The sequence below is a fragment of the Zeus faber genome (genome assembly GCF_960531495.2).
Source record: "Zeus faber genome assembly, chromosome: 2".
Taxonomy (NCBI): domain Eukaryota; kingdom Metazoa; phylum Chordata; class Actinopteri; order Zeiformes; family Zeidae; genus Zeus; species Zeus faber.
This window is the reverse complement of record NC_137189.1, coordinates 30668906-30690481: the sequence shown is the minus strand read 5'-3', so window position 1 is coordinate 30690481 and position 21576 is coordinate 30668906. Positions and strand designations below refer to the sequence as shown.

Below are 21576 nucleotides of genomic sequence, written 5' to 3'. Positions count from 1 at the left end.
AGCCTCTTCACCTCTGGCACCTCACACCAGTAGAGGTTTGCATCAGCCGCCGCTTATTTTGTTTTTCCCACATTCCCCATGGGGCAACAGTCTGACCTTTGATCTCACCTGTTTGATCTACCCCCCCCCCCCCCCCCCCCACCCCCCCTTTTTTTTTGTGTGTTTTTCAGACACCCGCGCCCTGCACTTCGAGGAGACCGTGATCATCACCCTGGCGACCGTATCTGTGTTGGCCGTGGTCGCTGTGGCAGCCTTCTTTGGTTACCGCATGATGCACGGTGGGTTTCCATGGCACCATGCTCACCACGGAACATTCCAAATGGACCGTAATCTGTCTTCACTGTTATTTATAAAAAAAAAAAAAAAAGAAGAAAGAAATGTGATCCTTCGGAATAGCACAGAATTTTAAAGTGTGTGTGTGTGTGTGTGCGTGTGCGTGTGTCAAAAGGAGATGGCAAACAAGGCCTCCACAACCTGAACATGATGGAGGCTGCTGGTTCTGAGAGCTCGCTGGACCTGGACAACCTCAAGCTGCTGGAGGTCAGTGTCTCCCACCCAGATTTACTGCCCTCCATCTGCACAGCCATCTATCCATCTCTCCCGTGAGAGGGGGAGAGAGATGCCTTGGAGGCAAACATGGAGGCACGAATACAATCTGAAAGTTGAGTTTTAATTATTCAGACACCAGACTGAACGCTTTCACACTACAGTGGATATGTCTTGAAGAGAGTACGGTATAGTTTCTGAATGAGACAAGAGTTTTGTTTTTTTTATGGATGGAGAGACCTATTACCCTCAAGTACGGTGTTGCTGTTGAGATTGCCAGCATCTCTATAGTATATCTATATTGACAAAATCAAATCATTACATTTTTAACAAATACAATCGCACAACAATGTGGACATTATGACCAAGCAGGTAGAGGCATTTAAAGAACTTCTACATCGGGGCTTGAAGACATTGAACTGTATCAGGATAACCAAAGCCCAGAAGATATCTAGTCCGGTACCGCCCAGCACCGAGGCCTCCGTGTGTGGGTTGATCACCAGAGAAGAATTCCAGTGGAACTGGAGGTGTGAGCGGAAGTGGCGGCGACGCTGGCTGCGTCTGTCTCTGTGTGGTCAGACCCACACAAAGGGATTAGCGCTCATCCTCCGCGACGTGACGAGACAGGCTCTACATTCCGAAGCCGTGTGGAGCTATTTTTAGAGCCCTCTCTTAGTTCATTTGTCAGATGAAAGCTTTTGCCGTCTTCCCGCGGCATTTTCTCCCAACGCAGACAGGGCAGACTCGACTCTACAAACCATGCGTGTATGCATTATTAAAGCACCAGACATCGGACGCCTGCCACCGCTGACAGACGCAGGGGCAGAAAGGTTCGGTTTGCAGAGCACAAAGACGTCTCTCACGGCGCCACACAGCCGTTAAATCCAAATCCTGAATGTCAGGGTTTGGATTTAAACAAAAAAAAACAAAACAGGACGCCATGTCTCTTCTGTTCGCTCTTCCGTCTCTCTCTCTTCTTGTCTAGCTTAGCTATATGTGCACCGACCAAGGGAAAACTGGCCTTGCAGCTTATCGAATACGGACACGTGTCCCGTTGATTTTAAACTCTGCTGCGAGCGGAGCCTCGCTTCGAGACTAAACAAAAGCCTTGAACTACTTTGGACGGAAGAGCCCTGAGAAATGTCCCTAATAAAATTTAGTTTATTTGAGGTTCAAATGGAATGTGGTTTAAAAAAATGTGTTTAAAAAAAAAAAAAAAAAAAAAAAAAAAAAAGGGACACTGGATTGAATTTACTGTTCTGTCAGGGTTTTTAAGTGAACTCTGCACAGTGTGTCTTCCCCGCTGGCGCTTTTCACGTCTGTCCGTCCATCCGTCCGTCACCCATTCTCTCAGATGTGTCTGTTCTCCCCCTTTCACTGTCTCTCACTCATCTGTTTCCCGATTGCTCTGCTTTTGTCTGGCTGTTTGTTCAACTGCCTGTGAGCCCCTACGCTGACATTTAAACGCAGACTCTCCCTTTGCATCTCTCACTTTTCGACCGCAGCTTCTCTGAATAATGCTCTGGGCCCACGTGAAAATGTGTTTATTTTTTCTCTTTCTTCAATCTTGGGAAAGTGAGGGAGAAATAGATTCACCTTGTATTTTCTGAGTCAATGTGTACTTTGTATTTGTTAAGTTGTGTTTTCCCTATTTTTGATTCAAACTGCTACCTGTTTTCCAGAGGAGTGTTGGGGCCATATGCGGGGAAAAAAAAACCGTCAAGAAATGAATTCTACAATTCTGAGAATAAAGATGGGGATCAAATTCTGACTAAATTATTCTGCTGTTAACCCTGAGAATAAAGACAGAATTCTGAGAACAGTCCGTATTCTGACTTTATTCTATGAATTCTGGCTCTAAATTCTCAGACTAAAATCTGAATTCTGAAAATGGCCTCCAAATTCTGACTTTATTTAATCGAAATCCCGTCTTTTAGATCCTGAGATTGAACCCAGAATTCAGATTTCTTAGATATTTTGTCGTCTTCACATGACAATAGTATATTTTCTAATCAACTTCCTCACACTTTCCAGAACGAGTCGGCCTGAAATAACACTAAACTGACTCAAAGGCTTCTCTTTAACAAAATGTCCAAGGAAAGTGAATCTGATGCGGTCTCCAATCCCCCCCTCTCTCCCAGCTGATTGGAAGGGGGCGCTACGGCACCGTGTACTGCGGCTCTCTGGACGAGCGTCCCGTGGCTGTCAAGATGTTCACGGCCGCCAACCGGCAAAACTTCCTCAACGAGTGCTCAATCTACCGCCTCCCGCTGCTAGAGCACGACAACATCGCCCGCTTTGTGGCCGCCGACGAGCGCACGGGCACCGAGGGCCGCACCGAGTACCTGCTGGTCATGGACTACTACCCACACGTGAGTACCGGGCTCCAGTAGCAGTAGAGGTTATCTGGGCTGTTTATGTCTTTCTGCTGCTCAATAGATAAACATCCGAGGTACTGACATTTGACGTTGAGTTACCATAAAGTGTGTGTGTGTGTGTGTGTGTGTGTGTGTGTGTGTGTGTGCGTGTGCGTGTGCGTGCGCGTGCGTGCGCAAGGTCAGTATGGTTTTGAACCTTATGCTTGGATTCAGACTGCTGAGTCCCAGTAATCAGCTTGGTGATAGCCAGATGTTGGAAGCCAATCACTGAGTTTATTTGATTTGTAGAAGGACGGGACGCCGTTGGTTACCATAATCTTCCTATCAGACTCAACAAAACCATTTATGCCTTTTCGGTCTGCTCATGCATTTACAAAACATGTTCCTTCAGGCAGGGCTTCTCACCCCTCAGTCAGATGAAAGCACAGTCAACTTACACATGGACATGGCTCGGTACCAGATATGTTAAGTCCACAAAATAGTATACCTAATATAACATAAATCATAAATCATGCTAATTGGTACTGGCCAATTGGGGAAAAATACAAGCTTTTAAACCAATACACACATGGAGATGAGCCAAAACACTTTTTCATATAACATTGAGATGATCAATCGGGTCACAAAATCATCAAAAAAGACACATACACATAGTCAGCTTCTCCTGGGACTTCTTTGGGATAGACAAACTTTAAAATATCCAATAAAACTTGCATCAATCAGAACACCAAACTAACCGCACTAAACTAAGGAGCCTCCAGTGGCCCTAACTAGTGTACCCTGCACCCTAAAAACTTGTTTACCCCTGAAGCCCTCTGCCTCGTAATAGGTCAGCTGACCCCGAGCGAGCCAATCAAAGGAGTCCATTATGTGTCGTAGGGAGCACAGTAGCGTGTTGCCTTGGCAACAGAGATCATGCCAGGATAGGAGTCTGGGACACAGTGCATTTTTATTCAAGTAAAGGAGGAAACATAATTTATTTATAATGAACAAACCTAATGTAATTTTCAACAGTAGCGGATGCGTAAATTTCCTTGTGATTGATTTTTTTCCCCCGTAATTTATTTGTTCATTCATTACATTCTGGACTGAAGTGTGTGTGTGTGTGTGTGTGTGTGTGTGTGTGTGTGTGTGTGTGTGTGTGTGTGTGTGTGTGTGTGTGTGTGTGTGTGTGTGTGTGTGTGTGTGTGTGTGTGTGTGTGTGTGTGTGTGTGTGTGTGTGTGTGAATACAGGTTATAACATAATTTAGACAGGAAATGAGCTATATTCATATTATGTTCAGATGGGGGTGGTTTTATGGTAGCCTAATAAGTCATCATAGGACAGAGGATATTGCCTACTTGAAAGAAAATTCTCCAAAAACCTTAAACTGCAAGGTACATTAGATTAGTGTGCAGAGTTGTTTACGATCGCATGGGCTTTGAGCACAGGCTGCACTCGTGTCTGTAGATACAGTTTGTTCAAAGCATAAAAGTATGTGAAAAGGGATTTGTTTGACCAAAGCTGCTATTGCGGGGAACTGAAGCCCCTTAAAATGTCTGAATCACACAAAACATATGTGAATTTCTTTTTGATAATTAGGGCTGGGCCGGTTATTTTTGCTGCCGATTTATCGTCAGCCAGTAATCGAATTGATCAGCGTTACCATGTCTCATCTTGGGGGGGGGGGGCTTGTTCACGAAAAGGCAATATAATAATTTACAACACTTATTTCTTTAAACGGAACAAAGATTTAACATTTCCAAATGTTTTGGGATAAATCTAATAAATGTTTATTTTTACAGCGCTAAACAATGTAAGCTATGTTAAAACTAAATCAAACAGACCGGCAATTGCCTTTCCAAGCCGTGATTTTAATGTCAATTTAATGTTGGCAATGTTTAACTTGTACTGTTTCATACAATTCCATACAACTGAATGGAAATGGGAATTCGGCAGGTCAGAACTTTTATCAAAAGAAGTAGTAAAAGCAATCGGAATCGGCCAAGAAAATTGCAATCGGTGCATCTCTAAATGGTTACATGTTCAGTAACTTTTCAAGGTGATGAATTTCAAGGGGTATATCCTAATGATATGAATTAGTATACTGTATATAGTTTGCCGTAGTAGCTCACATACGATGTGATTGGCCTTGTTACGAGACGGCTACGGTGTGAATAACTGATGTCAATTATAACTGAGTCATATAGCTGCAGTAACTCAAACGCCATAACTCAAACACTATTGTGGTATTTTCCCAAAGATGGCAGGTCTGCTGTTCTATTTACTCTACTAACTATTGTTTGATGCAGCACAATGATTTATTGTCGTTTGCTGTGCGTTCTGACACTGAAACAGTCCCCATAAAGCATTGCTGGAGGAAAACAAACTTAGAGCATCAAAGATATTTATTCTGCAGAATAAAGAGAAAGATACAGATATGCTTTAAAACAGTGATCTGATCAGTCGAGTTTTACAGAAGAGAATACCGGCTTATGCTGTATACAGAGAAAAGATTCTGCCTATTCTGAGAGCAGCCATGTGATTCGCTGTTGCCTTCAGTAACGGCTGAGAAGTGTTTTGAGGAAGAAAAACAGCAAACACTATCATACAAAGAAAGCATACATTGAGTGTTTGCACAAATAGTCCTTATACGAGCTAGAAAAACAGAGATAAAACAGTTGTGACAGTTGTGTGCAGGAATGTAAGATGTCCTGATGAAGAGGAGTCGGAAGTGGTCACCAAACAAAACATATGCACCTTAGCATTTAGACATAGCTTGGCTGTCAAGCAATATCTTTCATGAGCATCGGTCATCTGCGTTTTTCTCCCACAGCACACATGTGACATATGAAGACTATTTACTTGATTCCTATGATTCCTAATCATCGTCATCAGACTCCATTATGTTTGTTATTGTTTTGATTGAGGGACCCAGACGGCAGAAGTTACATAATAGTACCTTTTTTCAGTAAAATAAAATTAAATGGCCCTTCTTAACATTCTCGGGGCATTAATGTGAAACAAAATAACATTTAAATATGGTAGTGTTAAATAAATCAAATTAAATCAAATAGATCAGCATTGCCTGAAGGGATTCGGCCAAAATGGGCTTTTCTGGGAGAGTCCCTGTTTATTCTATTTGTCACTGTTAAATAAACAAGCAAGCAAGCAAACAACAATAACAGAAAATGTCTGGCCTGTTTGATTTCCAGTTGACTTTGTAGAGGTTCCCCCAAGAAGAGAAGCATGTTGGAGGCACCAGTTCCAGCGGTGCTAAAAACCTGTTTGGATTCAGTATTATGCTTATTATTATTAGTAGTAGTACAGTAGTAGTAGCCTAGTTGTTTTAATTATAAGTAGGCTGTTGTTGTTGTTGTTGTTGTTGTTATTATTATTATTATTACTATCATTATTATTATTAGTAGGCTATTATTATTATGCCATTGCTCCTGCAAAAGGGAGATTAAAAACAATGCTCGCTTTGCAATGTTGCTCAACCCCCTCCCAGATTAGCGGGGGAGCACGGTTCATGATGCAATGACACGATCTGAAATTGTCCAAGTAGTTGTGACATACAGGAGGTGAATTTCGTTTGGAGAAATGTGACTTTTGGTTTTGAGGAGAAATTAAAATGGCATTGCTGTGAGGGATTTGACTGTTAACCACAATTGACTTTTATTTTATTGCGTGTTCCAAACCTAAAGACTTGTAGAAGTTACGGTCCTATATTAGGTTATTCAGTGTTACGTTTGACATTGCCCTGCGCAAACTCCTCTTGTGAACCATGAGTGAGTCACGTTGTTGCCGTGTGCAGTGCGGCTGACTGGTCAGTGGCTTGTTTGTGTGAGTGCCACAGACAGAACATTAGGGTTCTGTCTCAGGCCCAACTTATCGAACATGCATCAGCATCTTGAGATCAAGAGGTTTATCCAAGAGGTTTATATGTCACATACATAAACATCCATTTTTATTATTATTATTATTATTATTTTTTTTTTTCATCGTCCTTCCCTGCACGGCCAGGTCAAGGTAAAAGGGGAAGAAAAAAGGCTTGTTTCTCTGTTTTTCAGCCCATTCAAATGTTGGTCCCCATCATTTCTAATTGTTCATAACACAACGCTGAGCGATGGGACAAACACTGAATGCCATGGACACACTACACGACTTACGAAGTTGTCAGATCACTGTTCACTCTACACAACGTTCTGTCTTGTGATCGGGAATCTTGCAGTCGTGTGGTTCGCACACTACTCGACGAGTCTGTTGGGTCCCCGAACTACCTTTTGTCAAGAAAACAGGCGAGAAGTGACACGGGAAATGACGCGATACCATGCGCGGGACATTATTGTTTTTCTTGCAAAATGGATGTCGGCAAGAAATGAGCGGTCCAAGTTGTTTTATAGTTATTATTAATACAATATAGTTATTTAATTTAATATTTTATTATTAATATAATAACTCATAACAATTTGAATAATAAATATAGCTGTTGGCGGCAAAACACAGGGTTTAGTTTAGTCCGGTTGCGTACCTAACACGACTAAACGTACAGGTTCCAGAGGTTCCGTAATCCGAGGTTCCCGAATCTGCGCTCTGTGATTTTTACAAGGGAATTTTTGGAGCGGACCAAGGGGCTCTCTCCGACCCTGTCAGACCAGATGTCGCTGAAAATCGCGGATTCTTTTTTTAATCGCTCTCCTTTCACAGGGATGGAGGCTTTGCCGGGCTGGGGTTGGGAGGAAGCCGGGTAAAGAGCAGGGGAAGCACCAGCGCTCCTGCTGTACGATTGGCTGTTGCATGTGGTTCTGGCTGCTTCTCTGGTGCACTTCCGTCTCTTCTCCTCAACTCCTCCCCTCCCCCTCACCCCATGTCTGCTGTTATTGGTTGTAGCTCGTTGCATGGCTTCCTGACAGGACCAGATATTTAGCCTGCTTGATCTGCGAGTGTCTGCGAGGCGTCGGCAGGCTCTCAGATTGCGTCTTGAACAGTTCACGCGTAGTGATCGTCGCTCACCAGGAGTAGGCGCCGATTTGACTGTGATCTGGGGCTTCAGTCGACGATCTTAGCCTTAAACACTTAAAAACTCCTTTTGAAAATCAAGAACCTCACTTAGTAGTCACGCTTCTTAGTGTATTTTTCAGAAGTAACATAATAATAATAATTTACTTTGTTTGTATAGCAACTTTCAGACAAGATTTGTAGCTCAAAGTACAATATCACATTTTATTTAAACTGCTTTTTGCAGTCACTGCAGTACATCCAGAGTGTAATGTTGGCTATGGCAAGTTGTCAGTAGGAAGTGACGCAACGTCCTGTTTCTAGTCTCTTACGATTACGCATGGATGTAGCCAAAAGCGCTGACTTCTCGATGTGCGAAAGACTCAATAACTCCCCAAACCTACTTAAAATGACTGACTGACTCTATCATGATTATTATGTTATGCATCAAGCTTTTAGTTATAAACATGTTTTCTATACTTCCTAAATGTCTGCTGCCGTTTGTTGTTTTTACGAACAATAGTTGGGTGGTACACAACACTAGAATGAAGAATGTTGCATGGAAAACACTCTCAAACTTTTATCTTCTATCTGCAAAATGTTTAGTAATAAATCAACCAGCAGTTATAGTGTAACCATTAGATCGCAATGTTTCCTCAGACTGCATTCGCCCCCGAGGTGTGCAGCTCCGTTTGGAAGGTCTCAGAAATGGAACCGCTTCCCCTAGCCACTGTGCTGCTCAGGAAATCCGTCCACTTGTGCAAAACCCACACCAGTTTACTTTATTGGCAAGTCCCACTTATAACCCTAATGGAAATCAAAAGGTCCTTGAATGATGCCATCTAAAGTGGCGTGAACTCAAAGACAGGCAGTTACAGCGGAGTGTGTGTGTGTGTGTGTGTGTGTGTGTGTGTGTGTGTGTGTGTGTGTGTGTGTGTGTGTGTGTGTGTGTGTGTGTGTGTGTGTGTGTGTCTCTCTCTCCCTGTTGGGACTGGAATCTGAAGTGACACACTGCGCTTGTGTTTCCTTGTACACCCTGATACTTTCCCAGGGCGCCATTGATTTCTTTTTTCTCTCTCTGTCCCTTTCTTGCTCTCACTCTTTCTCTGTTTTTCTCATTCTCTGTTGTTCTCCCTGCGTCCCCTTCTCGCTCTCTTTTTATATCTCTCTGTTCCATCCTTTCTCTTTTGTTCTCTCTCTCTCTCTCTAATTTGCCACTATCCTACCCTTCTTTGCCATCTTTGTCCCTGGTTTTTCTGTCTTTCCCTTCTCCAATCTCCACCCATCTCGCTGCCTACCCTCTTGTATCTTCTTCTACACCACCTCTCTCTCTCTCTCTCTCCCCGTTCACCTCCTACCCCTCCCTACGCTCCTTCTCCTCCCAGGGTTCTCTGAGCCGCTACCTGGGCATCCAGACCAGTGACTGGGTGAGCAGCTGCCGCCTGGCGCACTCCGTCACCCGCGGCCTGGCCTACCTGCACACCGAGCTCTTCAAAGGGGGTGAGCGCACATGCATACACACACATACATTTAACAAATCTCACAACTACTTGCAGTTAGTTCATTCGGGGCTCAAGTTCCGAGGTTGATGTTTCCAGCTGAACGAAAGTTGCTGGATGCTCCACGTGGGACTGCAGTGTGCATCTACACACATACACACACACACACACACACACTTCTAACCAAGAGTATTTATAGCCTCTCCTCCGAGACGGCATGAGGGTGAGGAAGTGAAAAATGGAGGTGGAGAGAAAAGGAGCGGAAGGGTGGCGTGCACACAGACCCTTTCAGATTCAGATGACAAGCGGTTATCCCCGCGGCTCGTGGCTTTGCAGCGGGCAGAACTGCAGAAATGAGCCCACGTGTGTGCGCGCACACACACACACACACACACACACACACACACACACACACACACACACCCAAACTCAAACTCACACTCTCTGCGTTTCCACATGGGAGCCCAATTCCTGGAGCCTGTCGGCATTCCCCCCCCTCATCAGCACCCATACACATCAAACGGCAATGACAAGAGAACTAAAGTATCACGTTAAAACGCCGCTGCGTGGCACCCATTCCGGTTCAGGCCTCCTTGGGGAGGAGGAGCTGATGCTGTAACCGAATTAAGGGGGTCCGAGCGCGGAGCGGCGAGAGAGAGAAGTGAGACGGAAACAATCCCACTGGCAGCCGGGAGCGGCAGCGCCCCTTGGGCTTTAGTACAGTTATCGTCATCCTCCTCCACCCTCGCTGCACATCTATGGCACCAGTCTCAAAGCTAAGCTGAGAGCGGCTTCCACTTCCTGTGGCCTCCTGTGCCCGTGCGCCCTCTAGTGGACACTCTGGAACTGCACCTAGTAGCCCCCCCCCCCCCCCCCCCCCCCCCCCCCCCCCCAAATGAAAATATAGCTGCAGGCAGCAATGCACGGGGTCAAGGTTAGTCCCAGTAATCACAACAATGAGATCAAGTTGAAGACAAAATGGCCATTTAAGGAATCCCAAGAAATAAATTTTTTTTTTTCTACATAAAGCAGTGTAGAAGTCACAGCCAAATGGCAAAGAAGATGGCACTATAGTGCCCCCTAATGGACAATTCCTCTCACATTTGACAGAGTAATAGTTGGTACATTGGTGCACTTGCCATTGCTACCCCTTTGTAATTGATGCTGCAATTTCATTGGCTGATGGTGGCCATTTTGTTTATTTGGACCAAATTTGTAGGGAGAGTAAGGAAAACGTTTTGGACTAATTCAAAATGGCGGAAAAATATGACCAAATGGAGGCCGAATGAGATATCACCATTGAAAGTTATATGATTGGCACGGTGTCGCCTATTGACCAAAGTATACCAGATTTTTCGCTGGGCCTCAGCGTCATATCCTGCACATATCTACCAAATTGGATGATGATAGCACAATGCATTGCTGAGTTATGGCAGATGATGTCAAATAGGCCCCACACAGACATTTTTTGTAAACTTCGGAAATAAATTGTGGCCAAACTATGGGGTGTAGCAAAAAACATTTTTTTGCCAGGGTTTGTTTGTATTTGGGGTAGTCCAGACATGCTGTGGTCCAATTTTGGTGAACATAGGACTGAATTCAAAATGGGGGCCATTGAAAGGATACGATTGTAATAGCGGGACCTATTGACCAAAGCACGCCAGATTTTTCACAGTGCCTCAGTCATTCCCTGCACATATTGACCAAATTGTTAATGGGTTTTGGTTAGGGATGCAGTGGATCACAAAACTCACCGTTTGGATCGTATCACGGTTTTGAGTCCCGCATCGCACCATTTCCCATACATTGATTTATTTGTGGCTCCCCGCCACAATTTCAACATTAACCACCACATATTGATTTTCTATTTTTTTTTTTACAATTTAAAATGGGTCAAATTGCTGCATGTCATCCCCTCTCTCTCTCTCCCCTGCCCTTCCTGTCTCTCTTTTTCTCTGCTGTCCAATAAAGCATGAAAAAAAAATCTTATTTCATTGTAGAGCTGCGCGCGTCACATTGATTCACACACACACACACACACACACACACACACACACACACACACACACACACACAATGGACCCGTAGCCCCTCCTTTCTGTGCGCGCTCTGAATCATGCGTAGGATGTTTATAAGGTTGGGTACCGAAACCCGGTACCGCACCGGTTCCTTTATGATTGCTATCTACCGGACCGAATAGCAACGCAGATTTCGGTGTCTCATTTTGGTGCCATGCGCGAGCTGCTGATTGAAATGTTGAAACCTCTGTATTCCTCTCCTCTCCTTTCCTCTCCTGTGCAACTCACCTTCTAAGTTTTGGCCAAGAGCCAAACAGCAGCGGTACTCCTCAATTTCACATTCTGTTCTTTCCGATTATGCATTAAAGCATTATTTTAGATTAAAAAAAAAATGTTCAAAATATTCAATAACACAGTTGTCCAATTAAAGTGCAATATGAGGCACGCATGATACATTCGTCCTTTAAGCATGGTTGTGAATGAAAAAATATGATTATATCTGCCCCCAATAACTGAATTTATTTCCAAAAGGTAACCAGTATTATGTTGAATTTGTGACATTTATAACAAACCTAATTCCATGAAATTTGGTTCAGAATTAAGCGAGTTACAGTAAATCTTGCAGACATGTCTGCATCTCTCAAGACACATCGTATTTGTTTACGAGCGGATCTTTACCGCTCCAATATGGCGGACGAGCAGACGCATTGTGGCGACATACAGCAGCTCATTCCTGATGTGTCGTAAAGTAGCAGCAACGTGGCGCAACTAAAACACAGCACACACCTGTCTTGTCTATCTTCTTTTCATTGCAACTCTGCATCGAGATTTATGGAATTATTACTTTAACAAGTAACAGCGGCAGTAAAACTGTATTTCACTATGATGGTTAAATTTTCCAATTAATCCGTGGTTCACATGTGTGCCGAACTATGGGGGGCATATCGGTATGGATCACGGCTCAACGACTTTCCTTTAGAGAACTACTTTTGTTGGAAGATATATTGTCCCAGAACCCAGAACCCATTGTCCCAAAACCATAGATGTATTTATTTTATTTAAGCCACAAGCGCCACCGTATCCCAAGTTTGTTCCAACGTTCACCGTGGGGTCCGGAGCAGCTCCGCTCCAGACATTGTGGCGAAAGTCAGAACAAACTTTTAAATGATGCCTTGTAGATCTAATATGAGTGAAGATTCAGCAACTGGATTGCTTATTTCTCAGGAACAGATTTAAGTGTACTGATGAGGTGAAATCAGTGATAATAAAGCTCAAACCCCATTGGCTCACAGAACTAGAGGCCTCAGTAGGGTGGCTCCACCCAGTGAAACAGCCCGTTTTCGGTCAGGGTGGATTGGACACATGTTAGAATGGCTCCAATGCACAATCTGAGTGGTATTTTCAGCAAAAAAAAACCCCAAAACTTTAAAAATATGTCTTGGTACCTCAGAGACCATATATTAACTTGGTGAAAAGGAGTGTTATAGCTCCGCTTTAAAATCTTTTCAATCTGCTTCCAGGTTGTAAAACAAAACAAAAAAACGAGTATGCGATAAAATACACATTTCACTGCTTAACAGCTGCATAACCAACTTGTTTCACGTAAACCTGGAAAAATTTCGGTGCTTAACAAACATAACCAACTTGTAAACCTGGACCAATTCATCCTGAAATATGCACGTTCTTCTTCAGGAACGGCAACTGATCAGCATGCTCAGAGGTGATTAAGTCACCGGCAGTCAAAAAGATTCTTTCTGCAGATACACTTGTCCCCGGGAGACACAGATAACTTTGTGCCAGCTTGACAAGAAGTGGGTACCCTTGGGCCTGAGATTTCTACCAATTCATTCGGTCATCTGTCAGCGGTCGAGGTGGAGCATTTTCATATTGTCTTTTCAGCTATCCAGCTTGGGATGGTAGCTCAGGAGGTAGAGCTGGTCATCTAGTTGAGCAAGACACTTAACCCCTAATTGCTCCTGATGGCTGCGTCGGTGTATGAATAATTGTAAGTCGCTTTGGATAAAAGCGTCTGCTAAATGCAATGTAAAAGCTATGGAAGTAGCCAACAACAAGGGCGCTCTTGAACGTCCCCCCAAGGAGTCAGCAAGTGCAGATTTCCTCTTCTTGTGTGTGTGTGTGCGTGTGTGTGTGCGTGTGTGTGTGCGTGTGTGTGTGCGTGCGGTGGGATCGTTCCCATTGTTACCGGCGTTCAGCAGCACTCTGCCCAGTGCTTGCTCCCTCGTCAGCGGTGCTCTTTTGAGATTTATTCTCCATTTCCAAGTCTGAATCCTCCTGTGAGGAAAATGAACAGCGGCACACCTTTTTACATTATTATTTAAAAACATGTTCACATCAAGTCGACCATTTCTATTAATTAAAAATTTTCACGCATGACTTCTTGGATATGGATTGGATATATTTGGATGGCATCTCTAGTAGCAGACTGATGGTTTAAAGGCACAACCGCAAGTAAGAATCCAGGTGACATAATACTGTTTACAAGATGTAATTACCTTCAGAGCAGCAGCCTTTGACACCACTCTGGCCTACGTCTCCTGCATAGCTTGTGGCGATAAGAAGAACAGAGATTTAAACCTGGGGTGTGAGGCCGATGAGACATACTGGTTGTTTTTCTCTTCTGTGGAGTCATATCTCTTTGATAGGTCTTGATGGATGGTGCTCTTCTTATGGTGCCGATTGCGTCACTCAAAGGTTGGGCATGAAGGGGAGTAATGGCTGTTGTTGGGCAAGAGTCCCTTGTCCTTCTCCATCAGGGTGCGGATGTCAGATAAGCTCTTTCTCACCTTTAATAAAAGTACAGGACCGAATGGAACTTTCATTTAAAAAAAATAATTTAATGTACTTTTTGTGAATGACATATCCTAAGATTCATGATTTTTAATTGAAATGTGATGCCTGCTCTTTTCTTACATTAATTTAAAGCAGAGGCAAGTTGAATTTCAGTAACGACTAGGTTGTGTGAATTGCATAAATGATGTCAAATGTATATCATTTATTTTATATACTTTTTATATAATTTATATTTGATATAATTCACAACGGAGTTATTGCTTAAGTTAAACTTGCCTCAGCTCTAATGCAGGAACAGAGCATTATATAATTTCATAAAAAAAAAATATCATGAATTTACATTTTAAGCTTTATCATTCACAACCTCATTATTAAAATGTTATCTGTATGATATACAAACGGCAGGCTGCTGCGCAAGGAACCGGGAGAGCATCTCATAGGCAGTAGTGGTAATATACGGGCAAAAAACACTGAATATGTTGATATCCAGTCAGCTCAACAGTTAGTCATATTCGCTGCATTGCCATTAACGACTACTGGTCCATGACTCTGTAGCCTTCTGTGACACTTCTGCCATATGCGCACCGGTGAGACTGGTGCATCACCCTAGTTTAAAGAAGGCAAGATTGCATTTTCCACTCGTCAATAAAATGAGCAGTGATGGTCACATAGGACTCGTGGCCCTTGAAGTCCACCCATCGCTTGGGAGTGCAACTCTCTCAGCAGGTTGAAGTCCGTCTTCCTCCACCTTTTCTCTCGTCTCTCCATACAACGATGGAATAGCTTTTTCAGTGAAATCTTTATAGACTTGGTATGTCGTATCCTGGTTCCTGTATTTGAAGCATTTGGCGGAAACCTTAATTTTCGACCACACCGTATGGCCGAAGGTCCTTGTGAATAAACCCAGCGCTAGACTTAGACATACTCGTAGCCCTTGGAGGTAAAAGGAAGCTTTGATTTAAATATTGTATTCATTCTGACTTCCAGTTGTGGTGACTTCAGCTGTTTTCTCCACGACAAGATCAGGATGATGACGAACAAGGGGGCTGTGCGTGCTTTACTTTCACCAGACAGTTCTTGCCGATTGCGTAGTCTTTATCGATTTTGTTTGTCCTGTCAGTGGTGTTGTAAAAGCCAAAGTCGGCCCAGACTTTGGACTTGCAAGTTGACTGTGCCTCTCTGATTTGCTTCCCCCTGCTCTCTGCCATTTTCCCCTCAGTCAGTCATTCATCTTCTTATCTGCAAGTTAGTTAACTTCCTTTCACTTTACCCCCATTCATTTTATAAACGCCACCACCAGGAGTCATGAAATAGTTAAAACGGTAACAGGCTTAATGTGAGGGAATCCATTTAGAACGCCACCATGTTTTAGTAAAAAATATTGACATTTGGCACTAGTGTATCGATAATGGAAGTAGCACGATGTATTCCAGTATCAATATTTTGTCCAACCCAGAATCCAGGTTGTAGTGTGGTGGTTCTGAACAACTCTGTCTGTCCGGTCCAGGCACTCACACAGATCCTCGGCTCCTTCAGGACTCCACTTCTTGGTTCTACTTGCAACAGGCTCAGACAGTTTGACTTTCTGCCTGTATGCGAGGATCAGGAGGAGCGAGACGTGGTCGAAGTTTCCTAGCGCGGCGCGGGGAACAATGTGTTCTCCTTTTGGTCCGACAGTTAATATACTGCTTGTATTTCGGGACTTTGTCTTGAATTCCCTTGGTTGAAGTCCCAGAGGACGGGAGGTTGGGAGTCCAGGTGCTTTCTCTTTCAGACCCAGTATCTGATCGGCAAGCAGCCGATGCACGTCCTGCGACTTTACTTGCGGAGGAATGTAAATACAGGTACTCCTCACTTAACCACCTACCTGTTTAACTGACAGGTAGGTGTCTCAGTGTTAAGTGAGGTGCACCTGTACCGACCAGAATGAAGCATGCGTCCTTTATGACGGCCCCTTCAGAGTCATACCCTGCATATACCATATGAATGCTACACCACTTCCGGTCCCTTCGCTCTGCTACTTCCGGTACGTTGGCTCTGCTACTTCCAGTTCCTACCTTCAGGTAAAAAAAACTTTTTTTTTTAACCAACTTCTCCTACAGATATAGCCGCATGTGGATTAAACTTGGACCACTGCGTGTGTGGACTGCTCCGAATACCATTATCTTTTATTAGTTTTCCGTGGATTCGAGGGTTTCTGATCGCCAGGCACTTCCGTGTAGAATGGTGGGAGCACAATAGCAAAAAAAATAGGGTTCCTGACCTTGGGGCTGGATTCCCTAATAATAAATATAGCTGCAGGCAGCAATGCATTACATCCAGGTTAGTCTGTGGCATGTGTGACAAAGCAATGTACAAGCCGTATTCGTAATACTGAAGAATGATTAAGGTTAATTTGTCTGTAATGTATTATTCCATTACATACAAATGAGTTGTCTCTAATGGTATACATCATTATGTTATAATGGCAACAAATCTGACATCGACTGTGAAATGTAACGTTTTAATATAATATCTTGAGGACTGATAACCTCCCCCTGTAATCATTAGTCCTGTATTCGTATGATAACGAAAATAAATGTTGTCGTACTCAAGGTAAACTGTAACTCTCCCCAATAGCTGAAAATTATGTGTTAGCTTACATGAATTCTTGCAAACATTTCACCGGTGATTGCTCACTGGCTGCTTTGAAAAAGGTTATACAAGTCAGACAAAAAGGCACGTGCCCATTATAGGTGCTTTCGGTGGTGCACAGGGGTCAGCATGGACGCTCTGACCAGTTTGCGGCTGTGCAGCCTCATACACAGCAAGCTACGATGTACTTTGTGTTCTGACACCTTTCTATCATAGCAGCATTAACATTTTCAGCAATTTGTGCTACAGTAGCTCTTCTGTGGGATACAAGAAGAAAAACAAACAAAAATATTAATGTCTGCACAAATCTGCACAAAAACAATAGCGTTTCACACACTTTGTGCTGGACCCCTAAAAAAATAAAAATAAAAATAAAAGTCAGACTGACTGTCTTAATCCCAATGTTGTAGATAAGATTAAAGGGTTTAACACTCTCCAGACCGCAGAGCTTGAACAATAACCACGTGAAAGAATTTCATGTTATTAATTTTGATTTTTAGGGCTGGATCGGTTATCGGGCGATTGACGGGTCATCGACACACACGCAAAAAAGTCAATCGCCAGTTGTTAATGTTTTTTTTTATAAAATGTATCTGAAAGATCTACCTCTCCCATAAATATAATAATTTCATGCATGCTTACACACCCGACGATGCCTCTGAAACAAAGCCGACAATACTTCTCCCTGCAACAATCGTGCTGTCTCTGAAGTGTGCTGTCTTTGAAGTTTACCGTGCTCCCTCAATAATCTGGGAGGGGGTTGAGCAACATAGCAGAGCAAGCATTGTCTTTAATCTTTCTTTTGCAGTAGACTGTCATCATCATCATAATAATAATAGCCTAAAAATAATTAAAACAGCCTCTAAGCTACTAGTAATACTTATAATAATATTAATAATTATAAAATGCATAATAATAATGCATCCAAACAGGTTTTTAGCACCACTGGAAACATAGTGACAACCCTTCACTCGTGTCTCAAACCGGAGAAGGTGAACATGCTTGTCGTCTTGGCATGGAACCTCGACAAATTCAACTGAAAATCAAACAGGCCAGACATTTTCTGTTATTGACTGATTGTTTGTTGGTTCTTTGCTTGTTTGACAGGGACAAGTAGAATAAATGGGGACTGTCCAAGCAAAGAGCATTTTTGCCTAATCCCTTCATGCACTACTGATCTTAGGCTTGGGCAGATTTGACGATTAAATCGTCAATCGGCGATCGACTCAATTGATCGGCAGTTGACATTAATGACAGACATTTTTTTTTTTTTTTTTTTTTTCATCCGCCAGGAAAAATCTGAGCATTGAAACGGTGTAAGTGCAGGTTAGCGTGTTCTGAAACTGATCCCCTGCTCTTAATCCACCAGAGCCAGAGTGGAGACAGAGAGAGAGCGGGCGGGGGCGGAGGGAGAGGCTTTCCACTCTCTCCCTCCGCCCCCTCCTTTCAGCTCCGATGTTTTCATTTTATGATTATTTGAAATGTTGTGTAAAAGTGTTCTTGTATTGCTCGTAAAAAAAATAAATACTGTGACGTTTTCCCTCTCGTAGTTGTTGTGACTTGACGTTCTTCTAACCCTCATTGTGAAGTGTATCGTGATTATACTATAACAATATCTAATTTATTCTCGTAGAGAAAGATTTAGATTTACTTTGTTTTCCTCAGTTTCTCACTTATATGGAAAATGAAAAACATAAACCTAACTCAGAATTGGAGTGGAGGTTTTTTTTTTTATTTACCTCCTACCTCCGTATTTTAGATCTATTTATTTTTGTTTGTTTTCTACTTGTATGAAACAATTTTAAAACAACTGCGTTAAGGGACTGTCCCGTTCCGTCCCGCTCCAAAAAAAACCCCAAAAAACTGTCCCCACTGTCCCGTGCCACGCACGTCTCCCTGTTGTTTTCTGTTGCTATAGGACTTCATTTAGTGAAAAATGTCTTTTTTTATGTAAAGCCTTGTAAGTAATAAATCATGCCCCCTTTGCGCGATCGCCTAAGCCCAGCTGATTTTTTGTTTTTTGTAAATGTCGGAAAATAAAATAGCATAAATGAAATAAATAAATCTAGAATAAATACACACTATATTTTATTGGTTTTGTTTGGAGAAACGCACAGTGGATCGGATGGAGCAGATGACCATATAAAGAAATCCGTGACGAGCTGACGTCAGCTCGTGCAGGGAGTAGAAACCTTTGAAAACCGATGCGTTCGGAAGCCTGAGCGTTTTGCTCACAGCGATAACTTTGTCATTAGTTTACCTCATTATTTGACACTTTGGCCACATCTTATACAAACATCCAACATTGTAACACTATATATATGACAGAAAATAAGGAAAACCATAATAGGCCCCCTTCAAATGTTGTGTTGTTTCACATTTAATATCTGAGAATGTTAAGAATTGCTATTTAATTTTATTTGACTTAAATCAACAGTCGCGGTCTGAAAGATGCACTGGACAGGCAAAGCCGGTCTGTATTATTCTGTTTTAAAGGTACAATAAGGAACCTTGGCCTCTAGGGGTCCATCAATAAAAACAATAACGAACAAGATGGAGTCTGTTGACATCAGAAGTAGCGTGGGATCATGAGATCATACTTGTGCTCCTTCAAACAATAGTTAGGAATAGAACATATAGATAATAGAACGTATAGAATAGTAATAGTGGATCAATACAAACAATAAGTAATTAATTAAATAATTTCCCCCTGGGATTATTAAAGTATTTCTGATTCTGATAATGGAGTAGAAAAAAGTTAGGTCGAGCTCTGTGACGTCACATCCGGTGCTCCCGTGTTGCCCCGCAACTTCTAGCAGTAGAAGGGTGTAAATGGCGTAGATGCTATGACAGGCGACCTAATGAAACGGTCCTTTGCCAGCATTAGAATTACAGATTTCTCTGGGTTTGAAAATTGTTGGAAGCATTTGGGATAATGCAAGTACGCAACTCAGCAAAATATAAACATGCTTCTAGTCGTTTGTAGACATGTTAATGTGGGAAAAGTTACATATGGGTCCTCATAGCATACTTTGTTAAGCACTGTAAAAAATAAAATCATTATTGGGTCACGATCGCAAAAAATTTGTGATCAGCCCAGCCCTACTGATTTTACACACTAAAGTCACAATCAGACAAATAGACACTAATCACAGTTGCTTGATCGCTGATTATTGCTGATTGTTTGATTATTTAAGATTTGCCGTCATTTTGCGGCGCCATTTTCAAATCGTTACATTTCCGGATAATATGATTCCACCCAGATTTCATGAGAATTTTAAGCCAAGGTTAGAAATGTTGCATTTTCATCAGTTGGGTTCTGGAAAGTTAACATCACTATGTCATTTTATAATTTACTTACATCATTTTTAGTTTTTCTGGTGCCATAAATTGAACACGAAAGACAATGAAAATATTCATAATTATTTGTAGGAAAGTTAATATTCAACTTACTTTCATGATTGTTACAGGTCTACAGTAAATACTTGTCATTTGTTAACCTGCAGTAAAATCTGCTGCAGCATTACTACTTAGAGGAAACAAATATATAATTATTGGAATGAATTAATTCATAGAATCCACACGCAAATAAACTTCCCAGTGTCTGTCTTCTGCCGTCCGCTCCTGCCACTAACTCTCCTCCTCCTCCTCCTCCCCCTCTCCCTCCACCCCCCCCCCTCACTCCCCTCTCCTCCAGACGTGTACAAGCCGGCCGTGTCCCACCGGGACCTCAACAGCCGGAACGTTCTGGTCAAGACCGACGGCACGTGTGTCATCATCGACTTTGGCCTCTCCATGAAGCTGACGGGGAACCGGCCGCCGCGCCACGGGGAGGAGGAGAACGCTGCCATCAGCGAGGTGAGCGGACACACAGTAGAGACCCTATCCAAGTTACCTGGACATTTGGCAAAATAAATACTATCAAGTCAAATAATAATACAGTAATATAAATTACTTTTCCATTCCTTTCTATTAGGGCTGGGTGAAAATACTCAGTCTTGAATCAATTTTAAAAACTGGAATATCAATACTTTGTGTGGAAGTGATGCAATCATTACATGGTGAATGATACATTTAATTCCTCCATCACAGTCACAAATGAATTTAAATATAAAATGTATGTATTGGGCTTCATTTGATTCTGTGAAATACTTTTGTAACGCACGTCAGACGGTCTCATTATGTATAAAATGTATATGTGTATATATAAAAAATGTATCTATGTCAATATATTGATAATTGATAACTTATTTACTCATTTTATAATGTAATACAATTATTTCACTATTAAAACAAACTCATTTGACTTGTTTAAAATTACGGTATGAACTTGCATATAATGTAATGAGTTACTTACAATATGCACAAAAAGTCATTACGTTATCCACTCATCAGTTTTATTTCCTTATTGACCGGTTAACATTATTCGTTTTTATTACATTTTGCATCATTTTTACATCAGTTCTTGCAAGCCCTACATCTTTTCCTATACATCCACCACAGCACCTTATGTAACTGGACAGAAATCTATTCTGTAATTTACGAAGCACCTTTTCGCTGTGGTGTGAACGTTTCTTGGGGTAAGAACAGGTGGATGAATGCTTGATATAGGAACCCGGTGGAGGAAAAACAAACTGATTTCCCCACAGAGTCCTCACCTCACCATCTAACCGTCTCCTCTCATTTCCCCGCTTGTCCGCTTCCTCTCT

At 42.4% G+C, this 21576-nt stretch overlaps 1 protein-coding gene across 1 annotated transcript in view; it reads left to right on the top strand.

Annotated features, from left to right (window-relative positions):
• The window catches only part of LOC307244755 (bone morphogenetic protein receptor type-2-like), a 58874-nt gene that overhangs the window by 30051 nt on the left and 7247 nt on the right, over window positions 1-21576 (top strand). The window contains exons 4-8 of the mRNA XM_080020059.1: window positions 171-278; window positions 449-540; window positions 2688-2918; window positions 9291-9405; window positions 20565-20725. Coding sequence (XP_079876185.1) covers window positions 171-278; window positions 449-540; window positions 2688-2918; window positions 9291-9405; window positions 20565-20725 — 707 coding nt within the window. The remainder of the gene's footprint in view (window positions 1-170; window positions 279-448; window positions 541-2687; window positions 2919-9290; window positions 9406-20564; window positions 20726-21576) is intronic.